General features: G+C 40.9%; 1 protein-coding gene across 1 annotated transcript; it reads left to right on the plus strand.

The window, feature by feature from the left end:
- Positions 1-3,612: 3,612 nt before the first annotated feature.
- Positions 3,613-16,908, plus strand: NQO2 (NAD(P)H quinone dehydrogenase 2). The gene is made up of 6 exons (XM_018564348.1): positions 3,613-3,671; positions 8,188-8,352; positions 9,783-9,928; positions 12,060-12,161; positions 13,649-13,750; positions 16,689-16,908. Exons 1-6 carry the CDS (start codon positions 3,656-3,658, stop codon positions 16,860-16,862), a joined length of 705 nt encoding a protein of 234 aa, XP_018419850.1. The 5' UTR covers positions 3,613-3,655; the 3' UTR covers positions 16,863-16,908.
- The last annotated feature ends 1,600 nt before the right edge of the window (positions 16,909-18,508 follow it).

The raw sequence follows: 18,508 nt of genomic DNA on the forward strand, positions 1-18,508 counted from the left end.
GAAAGGTCGGAGATGTCCGCATATCATTATAGTATGTGAATTGTAGAACTCGGGGGGAAGACCCCTAAAGGTAACCCCGAATTGGTTGGGTTGTTAGCGGGGTCTGCTTGAACTCACCGCAACGTCCGAAACTCTTCCGTATCTAGGAACATAATCCACGGCCTCCATCTGGTCAGAAACGTATCAGATCTGTCAGCTCTCTCCGCAATGAGCTCTTCCGATCTCATCAGGCGACACATCTCCGCTGTCCATTCCGCAACTAATGGGATGACAGTGGAGTTCCAATGGCGAGGGATTAAGGCTCTAGCCGCAATGATAAAGAATCTAAGCAGTGATTTCTTCACCTTAGAGATAGAGCCCGGAAAGACCGATAATAGAGCCATCTCCGGCGTAATGTGCAGATCAATGGAAGTAACTCTGGAGTAGACGTGTGAGATAGCTCGACAAAAGGGCAGAAGCAGAGGGCAACTCCACCACACATGGGCCAGCGTGCCCGGTCCAGCCTGGCATCTCCAGCAGTTGTCCGGGTACGTGGGGGAGATCTGGTGCATTCTGACCGGGGACCTGTACCATCGGGTCAGCAGTTTAAAGTTCCGTTCTTGTGCATAAGTTGACATGCAGAGTTTATGTGTAAAGCATAGGCATTTGTGACGGTCATCCTCCGAGAGTACGATTTCCAACTCCTGTTCCCAAGCGGAAAAGAAGTATAGGGAATCTCCACTGTGCACGGTGATTAAGGCTTGGTAAAGTAGCGAAACTGGGCGTTGGATTGGCAGACCAGAGGCGCACAGGTCCTAAAAAAGTGAGAGGCCTATAGAGAGTGCCCGACACAGACAATGCATCCACAAAGTGTTGGAGTTGAAAATAAGCCAGCCATGAAGATCGCGGAAGCGGGTTGGGGCCAGATAGTGATGCTAGTGGAGCTTCTACACAGTTAATAGGCTTTTTTAATCTCTTTTAATACTAATGGGAGCATTCATAAAGTATATGCCACTTTACCAAAAGCGTGGTGACTACTTAAATTTAGTTTGCTACGAGTGTAGCCAGTCTAGCTCATTACATAGTCTGAACTCATTTGTTTTTTCCTAAGGATTTTCATATTGATTGCATCTGCCTGCTGCTGGGTGTAGCCTTGCCAAAGAGCAGAGCAACCAATAATGGAATGTTATGGATATAGATATCTATGTCTCTTCATTCAATCACTAGGAATTTCTTTGCCAGTGGTGCATGCTGGGGTGGGACATAAATATCTGGGTCTGACTATGTGATGGACGCCGGCAGAGAGAGGATGGGACGTTCACCCGGTGGGATGAGGTATGCCACCGGTTCCCCTCCTCTCTCCTGACACTGTCAATACATCTGTGTAATACATCACTTCCGTATTCACCTGTCAGTCCTCTGGCTGCTATAGCCAGAGAGAAGAAGCTGATGAAGCAGATCTCTGCTTCATCAGCTTCTTTGGGGGTCCCCAGGTGACATTAGGGGTCTCAGAGACCCCTAATGTCTCTATAAAGAGGACCTGTCAGTGGTGTTCTTCTTTAGCTATAGAGGCATGTGAGTGAAGGGAATGCTGTTGTTTGTTTATTGCTTTTTCCGTATTAGCAGGCATCCCAACCTGAAAGAATTCATTTTAGGGAGGTGCCCTTTTCATTTCAGGGAGGTGCCCTCAACCCCCATCATCCGCAGGGGGGTGGGATGAGGGATCCCACCCCCCTGCGGATGATCAGAGTTAAAAAAAAAACACAGACAGTATGGAAATGAATGGCTAGATTGCTATTGGCTATTTCAATTTTCAATAGCCAATAGGACGCTGGCTATTGCACCCGCCCACTGCTGCTGTCAATCGGCAGAGGAGGACTTGATGGAGAACTTCAGGTCCACCTCTGCGTATTGACAGCAGCAGAGGGCGGTTGCAATAGCCAGCCTGCTATTGGCTATTGAAAATTGAAATAGCCAATAGCAATCTAGTTATCCATTTCCACGCTGTCTTTTTTTTCTGACAGTGATCTGCGGCCCGATGTCAGAATAAAAAAAACCAAACAGCAGGGAAATGTTTACTCTGCTAGGTAGAGCAGAGTAAACCTTTCCGGGATAAAATGTTTCCCTCCCGGGAGTCCAGGAGCCGCTATCTTATTGCGGGAGATTCCCGGAACATCCGGGAGAGTGTAGATGTCTGTATTAGGGAAATTGACTCTCTTTATTTGTCGAGGTCTATTACTGGGATAGGGGAAGAGGGCATCTCACTCACTTTGGAGACATTTACCCTCACAGGACCAGAAGTAAGAGGAAAATCTCCACAAAGGGACACAGATGGAAAAAAGTGAAAGAAGTTTTCACCATTTATTATTCTACCAAAAATTACAGATATTTTTTGACTGACTCTGATGTTCCAGAAACAACAACCCAATTATGTTTTCTCTTATTTGTTGCCATGTATACAGTCAAAAAGTAGCTCTGCATATAGAGCAGTCATGCTCTCACCAGAAGCCCATAGCATATGGTTAATTGTATTATATGTTGTGAAACTTTGGGTGGACTGTCACTGAAGAAGGAACCCTATGTGGCCCTTAAATGTTGGTATATTGGTGTATGTTTCACTACAAAATCTTTCCATTTAAGTTAGAACCATTTTCAATGATGTGACGGTCAGTTTTGCTTGATTGCTGGATATTGGTTAACACCGTCACTACATGCAATTTTCCCCCACAAGAACATTTTGGTGGTCATAAAATGTAAAGTTTATAGCTGAGATTTGGACTGTTAATAAAGAGCAGATATCATTCTTTCTCCAGTATATTTTCATCATTTTTACTGCATGATACAATGGACAGAGCTTGTACAAAAGGCACCATCATTCAGGGGTGTCCTAGGACAACATGGTGTCTCCATACAGCTCTGGTCCTATAGTTGCTGGTCAGGTGGGAATCCTATTTGTTCAGTTGAATGCATATGTGTCAGTTTGTGCAAAGAGCTGCAGTGTGTGCTCAAATTTGGTCAGTACAAAAAGGGGCAACACAACTCTCGCTGGTTCATCATCTTATCACAGAACAATGTGAGCGCAAAATGTAGTTGAAAAGCCTTTGGCCTCATTCTTTTGTTTTGAGGGATTATGCTATTTTAAGTGTTTATGTAATACATTCCAAAGAGCTGAAAATTCACATTCATTGAAAAGAAGTGTTCGCTCCAGGGATTATATTAGACCCTTAACCTTTTTTGCTGCTGCTATGTATTACAAAGGATTGTACAACCCTGAGCTGTTAACCTCTCTGGCAGTGGAAGTGAACAGTTTCGAGCTCTGCCCTGATTTTGCTAGTTGCCATGATCACCAGCTGCCCGCACAAGACAAAGAGTGGAACCGATGAACACCGTTCTTGTTTCCTAGGGAATGTGTTTCAGCAAGTGGAAAGCACTAAGAAAATTCTGATGCTCTCTTTCAAATTAAATAAGTGACTGAGCTACTGCCTCAATGCTTTTCGCACTCAGATGCTCTACCAATGAAACTTATTTTATGTGAAGTCTAAACTGGATTGCTTTTCAGCTATTGCAGATAGAAGACTTTTTTAAAAGCATAACTTAATTACATAATTTTAAGCCGCTTCTTGAGTGCAGAAATTATTTGGGAGCTTTGCATCCTATAAACACACTAAAAAGGACAATGACAGTAATGCCAGGTAAGTAAAGTGTTTTAATTTCCTGCATTTACGCCTTTCATTGTTAAGCTTGATACCTTGCTCCGACCGGAAGGTCTATCCTGCAAAGGTCAATTGTACAGCATGGAGCAGTATTATCATTCGCTTTGTCATTACCACATGAGACATTTACAGCTTCGCATACAAGGTCGTAAATGCATTATACCCGATCTCTCACAACAGTTATTCTGGACAGTAAAGTAATTATACGATAGTGCCTGCAGAAAATATAAGCTAATACTGGTGGCACCAATATAATTTTAGTTTAGCAGTTCTGTCCCATCAAAGCTTTACTGGAGCCCCCAGAATACATGTGCTACTGCTGAATTTTTGGAGGTTTGTATTTACCTAGCCTAAAGGATACCCTGACCTAGATGAAAATGTCTGGCTGGACCTGGTGATAGCTCACTCAGGCTTTAAACCCTGCTGTGGAAGATGGAAGAGCTGGTGGGGCTGATTCCTATAGCCAAAACTCAGAGCGGGAATATATCAAAACTGGAGCAGACAAAATCTGGAGCAGCTGTGCATGGCAGCCAATCAGCTTTTCTCTTAAGTTTGTTCAATTAAGATTTGAAAATGAAAGAGAAGCTTATTGGTTGCTATGCACAGCTGCTCCAGATTTTGTCTGTTCCAGTTTTGATACATTCCCTTCAGAGTTTGCTGGGAGCTTTGACAAGTGCTATGGAGAGGACAACCCTAATATACTTTGTCAGAAGGAAAGGCAGAAGGGGGGCTTTCTTAATGTTCGCACAGAAAGACAAAAAAACCTGATACGTGCTATGTTTGCGTTAATCTTACAGTTGTCTTAGTATATTATTGCACAGTGGAGACAAGGAATATGCGCGGAGGACCTATAATGATGTCCTTGTGTATGAGAAATTAAATAAAACTGTCTGCTGGTGTTTTAGGAGATATTTTTTCTTATTTTTAATGCCTTTCATGCTGCATATAATATTATTTATATATTTTTCTTGTTACTCTTGTATTGATAAAATATTTTATTATCATATGTGCATAAAGCTCTGATGAGCAGATTTAGAAGAGTAGTGTTTTTTTTTTCTATATTCTTGTTTGGAGTTTGTTTTCAGTGTTCCACATGGACAAATGAGGTGTTACAATTTACCTTTTTGGTTAATCCCTGCATTGGCCAGAAATGACCTAAGAAATACATGAAAAAAAAGCAATGTAAGGCTGGTCTTAGACTTCAAAGGGTGGTCAGACATAAAGAATCGATCTGGTGGCCATAATATTAGCAAATAATAGCAATAAACAGAAGCTCAGTTTGGCCAAGCTTGCAATCAAGTTTGAAAACTAATCTTAAAAAAGGGCACCCTGGCGACAGCTCACCAGTACCAGGATCACTGAAAGACTGCTTAACTTTTCTTTGCGAGACACTGCCTTGTTATCCAGACCAGCCAGATTCTGCAGTGTTGTAAGCAGTGGCATACCTAAAAATCACAGGGTCTTATATTTATATTAATGTTGAATGCAAACCCCCCTCCCAAGAAAAAAGAAAAAAAAACACACCATTGTACAACATTCTAATTACCATGGCAGGCGATGAAGGATTAAATAGCACATGGTAATGATATTGAAGTACTAACATGTGGAGGGGGAGGTGGTCTTTCATTCAGGGAGCCCAGAACAAAAGGAAAAGTGGGGAGCAAATTGACAGTCTCTGCAAAGTGGCCCCCTCCAACCTAGTTATATTCATGGTATCAAGGCTAATTTCTATCTCCTGCCTCCTCCACAGCTGAAGACACAATACTTGGTGCTTTTGGGTATGGGAGACTATGTGACCTCTCCTGTGACAGTGGTCAGTATTAAAGCCAGCCCAAGCACTGTCACATATGAGTGACGACACCATTTCACATAGTCACTGACATCTTAGATTTTAAGGCTGGCTATAGAGACGGAAGAAGTTGTGAGTGAATGTGCTGACAAGGTGAGTATAAGGGGGGCAGAGAGGACACCTTTGCAAAGACACTGCCGGGAGGGGGGGGGGTCCTAAAACATTGCTGTATTGCAGCTCTCTGGCAGCCATTCCTATCCACACATGTTTTACTATCAGCCAAATAGAGTCTAATGTTACTCACTGTACACATTGCACACATTTGCTGCTGTCATTGTACCCACAAAATACTTTTCTATCATTACTATGCCACGGGCAAGGGTCTTACAGACACACATAAACCTGAAAACAAAATAATATTTTAAAAAACTCTTCCATTGCATATGTATTTCTGTCTGAGCCTGCCTTACAGAAGAACCTCATTTAAATTGTTGGGGAATACTTACCAGCCATCAACTGATTAAACAATAGACATTTTGTTCAGGAGTTTGTAACACTTTGTACAGAGTTCAGCAGTTAGGATTATGTAACACAGTGCCCCTTACAATGCTGGTGAGTAAAAAGAAAAAAACAATCCCAAACATTGACTACCAATGTATTAAAGGAGAACTATGGGGTCAGTGTTTTTCCCCATAGTTCTCCTTAGGGTAACGGGAGGACACAAACTAGCGTCCTCCCGTTACCCTAAGCTCAGTATACCGCGAGCTACAGCTCACGGTATACTGAGACGCCGCACCTGGAGCGGATCCCGACGTAGATGACGGGATCCACCCAGCTGCGTGAGTGACAGCTGGCTCTGCCTATCTAGAGGCAGAGCCAGCTGTACCCGCCCCCTCCCCGTCCGTTCCGCCAGTCAGCGCTGGCAGATCGGAGCGGGGAGAGGGGAATCCAGCCCCTCCCCCTGTCACGGCAGAGAGCCGTGACAGGATCGAGAGGTGAGGGAACCCGGTATGTGTTCCCTCACCTCCCGATCTACTGAGCCGACCTGTGACAGTCTCATTGTCACAGGTCGGCTTAGAACTATGAGGTGAGTGGAAATCACTCATCTCATAGTTCTCCTTTAAGTCAGTTGGAAAAAGAGAAAAAAATGTCCCACTGATGGAGGTCATTTGTGGTCAGTGGAAGGAGAAAGGCCTAGCATCATTGTTCAGTATAAAAAAACTGCCATGCAATACTGGTTAGTGGCAGGCATGATCCGTAGATTAAAAAATGCTTGGCTTCAATGGTCAGTGGGAGGGAAAAATGGCTTAGCGTCTGCGTTTGGAAAACATGCCCTAGCATTAGTGGGAGGGAAAATTGTTCTGGTGTCAGTAGTCAGAGAAATGATATGGTCAACTCTCCCGGTTTCCTCCTTAACTACTTTAGACCTCAGAACATCTCCCACTGCTTTCCTCCCTAACCCCTATAGGCCTTAGATCACCCCACTTTCCTTCTTAACTCCTTTAGACCTCAGATAAGCCCCCTTTTCTTCTTAACCCCTTCAGCCCCCTTTTCTTTACCTTCTTCACAACTTCTTCAGACCACTGCCCATCGCCATGGCAGAGCACACTGAGGAAGTCTATAAAAGACTTCACCTGTGACTCTATGATGTGAAAAGCATACCATGACCAGAAATTGTAAGTAAAGATAGACTTCCTCACCCTTCTGTGCTGAGGCCACACTGGACTAAGGAGCTTCCCAGCACTGGCGCTAGGAGTCCAGGGCATAGAAAGCAGCATGGTGGGTGGCAATTGCTGGTTAGAGGTGCATCCTTAACCTTAAGGGGTGCCCGCTGCATCTATCACCTGGCCTAATCTGCCCACAGATCCCAGCCTTCCTGCACATACCCCATAGCACAAGCTGGGCTGCTATGGTAATAGTGATTTTCTTACTGGCGATGTGTTGCCAGCAGTGGAATTCCTATCTGACATGACCCAAAGGGGATGGTAGTGGGTGTTTCAAAGCAATTGGGAGGCCCATGGTCTTCAAGGCCAATTTAAGATAATTATTGTATACAACATGCATACCTTCAACTGTCTCTCTATTGGAAACTGAAATTTTCATTTGAGTACGAGTGACTTTTCTACCACGTGATACTGATCTGCAGAGGCATCTGCTGTCATCTCAGCACCCACCCATTATTTTGGGTTATATCTATTCAGCAGTGCGATGGGATCTATTTGAATTGCTTTTGAAAACACATCACTCTGTCCCGATTTCCCTTTCAGTAGTTCCTCTTTTCAGTTTGAGGTAAGGACCTCTAAAAAATGAACGATTTCATACTCTGAACCTTTCATTAGAAACTAAAAAAAATGAATGCAAAAGCACTTGTAGGGAAAAGCACATCCCCGTAACTGGGCATGTGACAGGAGTGCGTCTCTTGTATACATACTTTGTGCTAAAAGGAGTCTGTCTTTCTCATCTCAGTTGGGAGAACGTACATGTGCATTTTCTGTAAACAAAAACATCCGTTTTATATTGTCTGGTTCTGTTGTTTGTGCATTTTTTTAGGCAGTTACCATCATTACTATCGTATGTCTATGGGTAACCTAATTCTCATCCAACAGCCTAATTTTTCTACAAATATAGAATACTCCAAGCAACCTAAGTAGCTGTTGCATTGTTTTGTAAACTGCCATTAAAACATTCATATTTTTGTTTTAATAGGTAGAAACGTTCTTATTGTGTATGCTCACCAAGAGCCAAAATCAATGAATGGATCTCTAAAGAATATTGTAGTGGATGTCTTAAGCAAACAGGGATGCAGTGTTACAGTCTCTGATCTGTATGCAATGAAATTTAATGCAGCGGCAACCAGAAATGACATCACAGGTAAACATGATGAGTCACTTATTTTTGGATGTTACATCAACTTAACAGACTTCGGGTCTCTTAAAACTATACCCTCCTATCCTTTACAGCCAAGGAAGGTGCAATCTTAGCCTCTATTTGGATTGCAGTTGCCATGGTGCTGCACATGCAATCAGCTATGACACCAGCCATATGAGGGCTTGAAAGTTCAGTTGAGAGCTAAAATAAGCACACTGGCAACCTTGGCAGATAACATGCCTTGAAGGAAACTGTCCGGGGGACCGGTTAAATTTGTGGTTCAGTTCCGTTTTAAAGATAACATGCTGAGGCTGCATGGCAACATAGTTAGAAATACTGTCTTGCAGAATTATTGTCCTTAATTTATTACCACCAGGGACACTATCAATATGGAGTTTGTATGATTTTCCCATGTTTGTGTGAATTTCTTCTGGGTTCTATGGCCTTCTCATAACACCATAAATAATAATAGGTTAACAATCTTCTACCAAGATTAGCCCCAGTGCCTCTACATGGATGCCTGAGAAAGGGAAATTACATTATTTTCTTCAGGGGTAGGAACTACAGGAAATATTGTCTGAAATAGTGTTTGCAAAACAATACAAAATGTGTATCCTGTATTTGTTATGTATTATGTATGTTAATATAAAATAGTAGTGTTAGAGAAAGCCTGACACAATACAATGTGTAAGCAATCTAGACAAAAATATGGGTCAGTAGATCCAGAAATATATTTTATATGCAAATAGTGTTTGTAAAACACTACAAAATGTGTATCCTGTATTTGTTATGTATTATGTATGTTAATATAAAATAGTAATGTTAGAGAAAGCCTGTCACAAACCCATGAGCCTCCTATTTGGTAACATAAAATAAGAAAGCTAGTGAGATGTTGAGTGGTCATGTCCCCAATGTAAAGGGAATTCCCATTTTAGACAGTTGTCTCCAGAACATATGACCCATTGAAAGGTTTCTCCTTACCTCTTGCTTACATGACATTTCTAACATTTAGGATTTCCCTTTGTTTTCTGTCTTGGTGACAATGGATGGTGAATTCCCCTAAAGGGGGCACAAACAGCAATAAAAACTAGGCATAGGGTCTAACCCTTCCCCTCTCTATCCAAACCAAAATGTTTTGGCTTTACATACACTTTAAATAAAGTCATAAATATGTTTCAGAGTGTTTATATAGCTTGAATTTCAAGCCAAATTTCATACATTATATCCTTTCTTATGGTAAGAGGTTAGGATTTTCTGCCCTTGGACCTGTTAGGCTCAGTTGTTTCAGGGTTGCTTTCATGTCTGTCAAAGGCTGGTGGAGGACTCAATGTTGCTTTGCATTACCCTACTCTAGCCTCCACGTGGATTCATTGTGCTTTATAGATTGCAGCTATAAAGGAAAGGTAAGGGACATTTTATTTCTGGTTTTGTAGGAGACCTGTGCAATCCTCGACACTTCAGCTATGGAACAGAGACAAAGGAAGCATTCAAGAAAGGCTGCTTATGTGAGGATATTCTTGAAGAGCAGAGAAAAGTCCATGAAGCTGACTTAGTCATCCTTCAGGTACCTAGAGTTTACAAACTGATTTTTGTTTACTTTATAAGATAACTTACTCAAACACTGTATACACTTGCTTTTGAATGCCATTGGTCAAGGCTGACCTACAGTTTCTTCTGTGGGAAAAGGTACTCTTATAAATGGTCCTTAGGCCATCAGTGGCACAGTGACATAGTTTGGCCACACCACTAATTTACCACTTGCAGTTTTGGCCCAGGGTGTCCCCAGCATTTTAAAATCCTAGCAATGTCCCTGCTTGCGATCCAAGCACCCGTTACAAAGAGACCAGCCAGGTCAGTGAACTCAATTTTTTCAACTGCCATTAGGCAAAACAGCTTGGTCATGCCCCCTTTCCCTGAGACATTCCACTGGTTGGCCAATGAAGGAGCAGCAGCATATTGATAAAGTGTTTTTCGCTCCTGTAAGCATTTAGAACATTAGACTAATAGTACTGCCCCAACATTGACTAGTCGCTGACGGCCACAATTCGCACATTCAGACCCAGATTTTCGGCTTACAGTGCAGTCTTTAAACACTTTAACAACCGCTGCTCTTGAACATTTAATAAATTCTGCTGTTTTGCTGATACAACTCCATGGCTCCGAGCGCCAACAATCATCCCACTTTCAAAGGCTGTTAAATCGCGTTGTTTACCCATATCTTCAGAAACAAATCACTTCTACTGTCGTGGTAAACAACCTGTGTCCCTATTTATAATGGTCTGGCCCTCTAGCAACTTCAGTGCGAAATTATAGCTAATTTGCCTACAAACGTCAGGTGGTCATAATAATCTGGCCACTCAGTGTATATGTGCTGCTGTTAAGAGCATTACATATAACCTATATATTGTGGTATTGTGGTGTGGCAATCCCACTGTAGAATTGGATTTGATGATCACCTGGGACGTTTCAGGAAGCAAGGGATTGTCTGGATTTTGTTGGGATCCTGGAACTGGGAGGTTTCAAGGTGATTCTGGAGGAAAGATGAGATCCCTAGTCCTGGGTCTAGGCTTTAGCAGTGGCCAGCACTCGATAATTGCACAGATGTGCACAGCCATTAAGAAAAGGATGCTGGCTAGGGGAATTAGCTCCTGCTGGGAAAGAGGAACAGACCGTGTTCAGGTGTCAGGAGAACACCCCCAGAAGGCAGAGAGGAGTCAGGTAGTAAGTGTGCTGGAGGCACACTAGGACAGCCAGGGAGGCTGGGAGAGAACTGGTGAGGCTAGAAGAGCCGTGAGCCTGAGGGGCCACCAGTATCAGCGTGGGTCAGCACTTCAAAGAGGACCAGTGGGTCAGATGTGCTACTGTTTAAAGTGGAAGCCAGGAGGCTGCTATTGTGTTGTGTTGAAGCCTTGCAAGAATGTTATGTTGAACAACCCCTGCGAGGGTATCCAAGATGGATATGAACTTTGTTTTGAATAAAAGTGGGCTACCGAGCCCTTAAACCGAAGATATTGCGAGTAGACTGCATTCTTAAGCGCTCACCATATGTGCTAACCACCCCAACGTCACAATATATACATACATACATACACAGACACACACATATACACACACACACAGTAAAATAAAATCCATATACCAATAATACAATAATATTATATATTTATTTATATATACATCAGATTTGTGAATTGATGTTCAAGTATCTGTCAGTGTATAGGTCACAATTTATTAGACAGCCCAAGTGCAGTCTTTAAACACTTTAACAACCGCTGCTCTTGAACATTTAATAAATTCTGCTGTTTTGCTGATACAACTCCATGGCTCCGAGCGCCAACAATCATCCCACTTTCAAAGGCTGTTAAATCGCGTTGTTTACCCATATCTTCAGAAACAAATCACTTCTACTGTCGTGGTAAACAACCTGTGTCCCTATTTATAATGGTCTGGCCCTCTAGCAACTTCAGTGCGAAATTATAGCTAATTTGCCTACAAACGTCAGGTGGTCATAATAATCTGGCCACTCAGTGTATATGTGCTGCTGTTAAGAGCATTACATATAACCTATATATTGTGGTATTGTGGTGTGGCAATCCCACTGTAGAATTGGATTTGATGATCACCTGGGACGTTTCAGGAAGCAAGGGATTGTCTGGATTTTGTTGGGATCCTGGAACTGGGAGGTTTCAAGGTGATTCTGGAGGAAAGAATGGTTCAGCGTTCCTGCTATCATGAAGGGCTGGATAGATCGAGTATTTGTTCAAGGCTTTGCCTTTGACTTCCCTGGCTGCTATGAGACTGGACTCTTGAAGGTGAATATATATTGGATGACACAGTACAACCACTTGGTTGAAAAAAGTGTTACATTCAACTACTGTGCTAAAAATAAGTTTCTTTCTGCATTACATGTATTACAATAGATCAGTGTTTTTCAGTCCCTGTACCCAGTCTAAAATGTAAAAAAAGTTAAAAATTTAAAAAACAACACGTGAAGACCCTTATGAGACCAAAATCCATATGAGACCTTTTTCCTAGATAGGGGTCTGGTACATATTTTAAGGGGGGACACCACACAAAAAACACAAAAAACACAAAAAAGTGGCGTTCCCCCTTTTACATAAGAAGCCCCCTCTCACTTCAGGAGTCCCCCTTCACATCAGAAGCCCTTCCTTCACATCAGGAGCCTCCCTTTCACATCATAATCCCCCCTTTACATTAGGAGCCCCCCCCCCCTCATCAGGAGCCCGCTTCACATCAGAGTGGTCAGCCCCTCCTTCACATCAGAGTACTCAGTCCCCACTTAACAACTGTACCCTACTTTAACATCAGAGTGTGGGTTGCAGCAGCAAGGCAGTTGGCAGGAGGTTGCACAGGTCTGGATGGAGGCAAATTTCTGTAATCTTCTAAATGGATCCCGCCAACAGTAGATAAGCGCCCTGTGTTTCGTTTCCATGATGCTGGTGGCTGGTCTGCCTGATGTTGTATAAAACATTTGCAGCACTGTGAGGGACAACACACAGGGCAAAAAAAAGGAAACTTTCTGCAGTGACATCTGCAGGATGTATCAAAACTGGCTGTGTGGTTAATGAGAATTTATTAGGCCCACTGGTTTTTTTTTTGGGAAGTATTGGGAGAATAAAATATAATCTTCCCATTACTTAGAGCTGGTGTGGGGCACTGTGGCTGTCACATACTGGCTCTATGTACTGAGAGCTGAGAGATCATGTAACCGCTGATTTTTCAGCTCACAGTCTCCTACTTGCAAAGAGTAGTGACTGTCAGTCACTAGAGGCAGAACAGGCTGACAGTCAGGCAGTGGGGTGGATCCCAACAATATTGTTGGGAGCTATTCTGGCTGCAACGTGGCTCTGCGCTGTCAGCATATAGTGGGCAGTAGCCCACTATATGCTAACATGGGTCGCAGGAGTACATTAGTAAATGCACCCCAGTGCCCCAAAAGAGAAGTACAGCCAAAAAATAAGTTTGGCTTTACTTCTCTTTCACATGTAATATGCTTGTTCAAATCTTTCACAGCTATACTAAGGTGTCACCATTGGAGATATTTCCAGCCAAGTATAAAGTGTAATGGACCATCATCACTGGCTTACAAAGGTAAAGGCCCATATCAGAGTATTCAAAACAAGAAAATGGCACAGTGGTTTTGCTACTGTATGTTCTGTTGATGGTTGATGGTGGATGTAGCAGTTTAAGGAATATTAGGGAAAGTAAAGAGCAGGAATAAAAGATCACATGGCTTATGCACATTGAAGGTGGTTATTGTTCCTTTTTTGCTGGGCAGGGTAAAAAAGCACTTCTTTCGCTTACAACTGGAGGAACTGAAGAGATGTTTAGCACAGAAGGAGCAAGTGGAGATATCCGATATCTTCTTTGGCCTATTCAAGTAAGTATTTTTTCATTAATCTTAAAAATATTTGTCTTTGAAAATTAGAACAATGTCTTGAAAAGAGAAGGAACATGTATAGTTTGGCAGTTGCACTTTGGTATTTGCACACTGGATGTAGGAGAACAGTCCCCAGTGCTAGTTTACCCTGATATTATGGACTGCTCCGAGCATTAATATTTAGCAATGACCGTTAAATAATTCCTACATCCAATATAAACAAAATACGTGCTCTACTGTTGCCAAGCTAAGATGGTCCTGTGCATCCAAGAGAGAAGTTCTATTGTTATATATATACAGTATATACAATGTCAGGGAGTCTGAAATTAAAATCCTTTTTTTGTTTACAATAGAAAGGTAAACTGACAAAGATTCTTGTTCTTTACAGTTCACATACAGTAGCTTTAATACTAGAATAAGAGTCTTTATTTTCAGCCATGTGACTGTAATCTTTAAATCTCTTTGGACTCTCATTTTTTAAAATAAGGATTCCCATTATGGTGTGTTATCTATGTTTGTTTTACTGGATGCTAAATCTCTACTAGTTAGTAATGCAAATGACATATAGAACTTACTACTGTGAAATATTTTTTCTCCTCTTTTTTAATAAAAAAGTGTTATTAACCTATGCAGCAAACATGATATTATATGATTGACACTATACATGTCCCTAAAAGATTACATCAATAAACGTTGATTGCCTCTGGTAAATTCAAGTTTAAAAAAACTCAGAAAATGTTGCTGGCTATTAGATCCATCTGATGAAGGGGTCATAAAACATTTTCAGGATTTGAACCTTAAAGTAGAACTCCAATCAAAAATGTTCTAAACCCTTGCAGTAGGGCTACTCCCACACTACAAGGGATAAGTGCTTGTTTTTGTCTAGGTGCTTAAAAAAACGTTATACTCAGCTCTATCTCACATTATCCTCTTAATCCAGTCCCCGAAGCCTCTATCCCCCTCTGCTGCAGTGGCTAAGGATCCTTGAGTTATCACATTCTATACACAGTGTATAGGACGTGGGGACGCTGAGGGCGTACTATCTATCTAGAGGTTGCAAATAAACAGACAACATAGGCTGGCAGTACATAATGTCCCCAGCATCCTCTAGTTTGCTTTTACATGCATTTAAATTTGGCATTTTAGACTTGCAGATGCCTGAATTTAGCAGTTTACAATAAATGCAGTATATACTGAGTGCACGCCTTTGGTATCTGTGTTCCACAGGGCTCCATTGCTGCCATTAGGTATTTGCTGTCACACCAAGTGCTGCCAAGTCCTTCCACTGACACCAGGGGGAGGCAATGACCATGCAATAGCAGTGCAATACCCATCACATTTAGTGTCTACATTTCATAGTCTCCTTAGGTCCCACATTTCTAGCTTACCTTATGTGCCATGCATATGCACTATCTATGAAAAATGATAAATACTCTGTTTTTGTCATACAGGGCTACTAGATTACCAGTCAGGCAAACTACAATTTGCAAACAGTGCAAGGCTGAATAACTAACAAGTAAAGGCTAAATAACTTCTTAAAAGAAATGCATACCATATTAGTGTAAAGCCGGTTATACACTATACAATCTGATTGCACGATCTCTATAAAACTTCATGTAGATTTGCCAAAACTATTGAATATGAGGAGAATCCTAAACAATTCATTAATTTAGAAATGACACAGTTATGTAAACCTAAACTTTGTGTGCAAAATAGTCTATTTTTTCTTTGCATACACACAATTGTGTCTTAAATAGATCTGCTGATGTTCTCTTTGTGCCAGAAACAGCGTTGCAACAGTCCAAATGAGTGATCACAGGGGTAAAGGAGACTGAGAAAATGCTTTCCTTTTATCTGTAGCATACCTTTTATCTGAGTCATGACACTGTTCTCCCAGTATACACCCCTCAGCCTAGGCACAGTTACTTGACTAGAGCCTTAAGGACTGCTTAATATGCACTCCAGTCAAAATGTTTTATTTTATTTTGTATACAACAGGAAAGGTTAGAATATCTGTCAGGTTTATATTGCTGATTATGTTGCTGTTTGGGAGAGTTCTCCTCACTTCCTGTCGGGACAACTGGGGTAGCATGGAAACATAGAAGAGACATGGCAGAAAAAGACCAAGCGGTCCATCGAGTCTGCCCCTTTTTTATTTGTTTTGTGGGTTTGTTTCTTTAAACCTTTTTTTTGTCTTGAGTATAATTCCATGTTTGTCCCAAGTATGTTTAACTGCACTTACTGTTGACTGACTCACTACACCTCTGCTGGAGGTACTGTATGTTCCAAGCATCAAATACTCTTTCAGCAAAATAAACACGTTATCAGTTTTGAACTTTTCTTCTGCTAGTTATCGATAACGTCACAATGTTCTTGATCTTAGCTTCATATTGAAAATACTTTATTAATACTCTTAATGTATTTAAAGGGTTCAATCCCTCATCCCCTTCTTTCCTGAAGACTGTACATATTTAGTTCCTGCAATCCTTCCTGATATTTCATCCCTCAGACCTTTCACCATTTTCCATGCCCATTCAATCTTATCTATATGTATTTTGTAACCAAGGTCTTAAGTACTGGACACAGTATTCTAAATTAGGTCTAGCTAAAGATACTGTATATTTATATCTATATATATCCATCTATCTATCTATCGATCGATCGATCGATAGATAGATAGATAGATAGATAGATAGATAGATAGATAGAAATATATTTTATTTTTTTTAAACTATGTAGTTGCTGTATATTCTGACACAGCAGAAACGTATTTGTGAAGATCAGTAAAGTTACTCATTTAGGGTATAACATGGAACAAGGTATGAATTAGCCTTTACGTGTGATGAATTATATTGTATCATACAAATAATGTTTACCTGTATCATTCTTTGCTGTAATACATCTGTATTGCTGAAAATTGTTTTTGGTACATTTGCAGCATGGCATAATGCACTTCTGTGGATTTCAAGTTCTCGCCCCTCAGATATGTTATGCAACAGAATATGTGACAGAAGCAAAAAGAAAAGAAATGCTTATGAACTGGGCTCAGAGATTGGAGAACATCTGGGAGGAACCTCCTATAGATTGTACCCCATCTTGGTATTTCCGTTAGATTAAAGAGCTTCTCTGCATTGGAAGACTGTCTAACAGCTACTCACATCACTGCAATACTGACAAACTTTTGTTGCCCATGGATTATAAAAGCATACAGAATAGTATATGCAATGCATAGCTTATTATTAGCTGAAGTAACAATGGTTGGTCCATTGTGTTCTGGAATTAGCCTGTTTTAATGTTTCCTAAGGCGGAATATTGCTTTCCTATGTACAACTTACAAAACAAAATAATAAAGAGAAATAAGTATATAAACTAGAAAAAGACTAAAGTGATTGGAGGGCAGAGGCTTTTGTAATCTAGTTATGACACATTGATCTATGCAATTAAATGTACTTTGCTTATTAACCGACATGGAGTTATGGATGTGCTGTAGTGAATATGGAGTGCTCATAGGCCCTATTAGAGGCAGGAATAAATGTATCTCCAGTAGCCATCAGGGTTTTTGTATGAGCCAGCTCCATTGACAACAACTAGAGAAAACATAAAAAGTTGGCACCAGCTGTATTGGAGCTTGGCTACCTGGTTCCTGGGATTTGTCCAGCCCTGAAATACCATTTACATGTGTTTTCACTTTCATAAAAACCTACTGGAATGATGGGATTGGCCTTAGAATAGAAGCTTCTTGAGAGCAATGCTGAGGCAACTAGAGACATCAGAGCTGTAATGCTTGACTTTTTTAGGTATGAATATATATAATACAATAAATACAATTGTGAAATACTGCATGAGTTCAAGGGTTTTAAGCTCTTTATAATCATAAGCAAACATCATCATGTGCACCTGCTATTATAAACTGGTGGGAAATCTGCTAAAAGATGATATGTTTTGGCACCTCGCTACCTTTATTTTTTCTATTGATATGTTGGAAACGGCAAGTAGATAAAATAAAGTGAAAAAGAAGAAGTTGAAAAAACAGATCTGCTGTTCTAAAATGTTGTTTGCCTTTAGAAAATGAACCCCAATAGGTATAATTCAAAAAGCTAGTTTTCTCCTTTCCCATTGTTTTATTTATTATTATTATTATTATACAGGATTTATATAGCGCCAACAGTTTGCGCAGCGCTTTACAATATAGGGAAGACATTACAATCACAATACAAATCAAGACAAGATGGTAAGGAGGGCCCTGCACTGCACCTTATACATTTCTAACGGTTTGTTAACAAAAGGTGCATTATAATGTTATTCAGGGATCTGTGTGATGTAAAAGTCAATTGATAAAGATAACAGCCCTTTTATCACTCCTTAAAATAGCGATAGGTTCAGACTGATGATATACAGTACAGTCATGGCCACAAATATTGGCACTCCTGCATTTCTGTCAGATAACGCACCACTTTGCGCAGAAAATTGTTGCAATTACAAATGTTTATGCATTCTCATGTTTATTTATTTCCTTTTGTATTGGTATGACACAAAAAAGTGGAGGGAAAAAAAAGCCAAATCTGACATATTCCACGCAAAACTCCAAAAATGGGCAGGACATAATTATTGGCAAATTACAAGAAATAATTGCATTCCAAGTTTGTATGGAAAAGCATGGACAATCTCAAGGTTACAAGTCCATCTCCAGAGATCTTAAAGATTAAATCCACTCTAACTTTCCTCCAATCCTTTACATTAAGTTTTCGTTCATCCCCA

Source organism: Nanorana parkeri, unplaced genomic scaffold (genome assembly GCF_000935625.1).
Source record: "Nanorana parkeri isolate BGI_ZX_2015 unplaced genomic scaffold, ASM93562v1 scaffold746, whole genome shotgun sequence".
In the NCBI taxonomy this organism is placed as follows: domain Eukaryota; kingdom Metazoa; phylum Chordata; class Amphibia; order Anura; family Dicroglossidae; genus Nanorana; species Nanorana parkeri.

What these genes read in the sequence shown, in the direction of transcription:
- NQO2 (XM_018564348.1), top strand. An exon ending in AACCAGAAATGACATCACAG is followed by an intron (nt 8,353 to 9,782) that starts GTAAACATGATG and finishes CTGGTTTTGTAG; the next exon opens with GAGACCTGTGCAATCCTCGA. An exon ending in ATCTTCTTTGGCCTATTCAA is followed by an intron (nt 13,751 to 16,688) that starts GTAAGTATTTTT and finishes GTACATTTGCAG; the next exon opens with CATGGCATAATGCACTTCTG.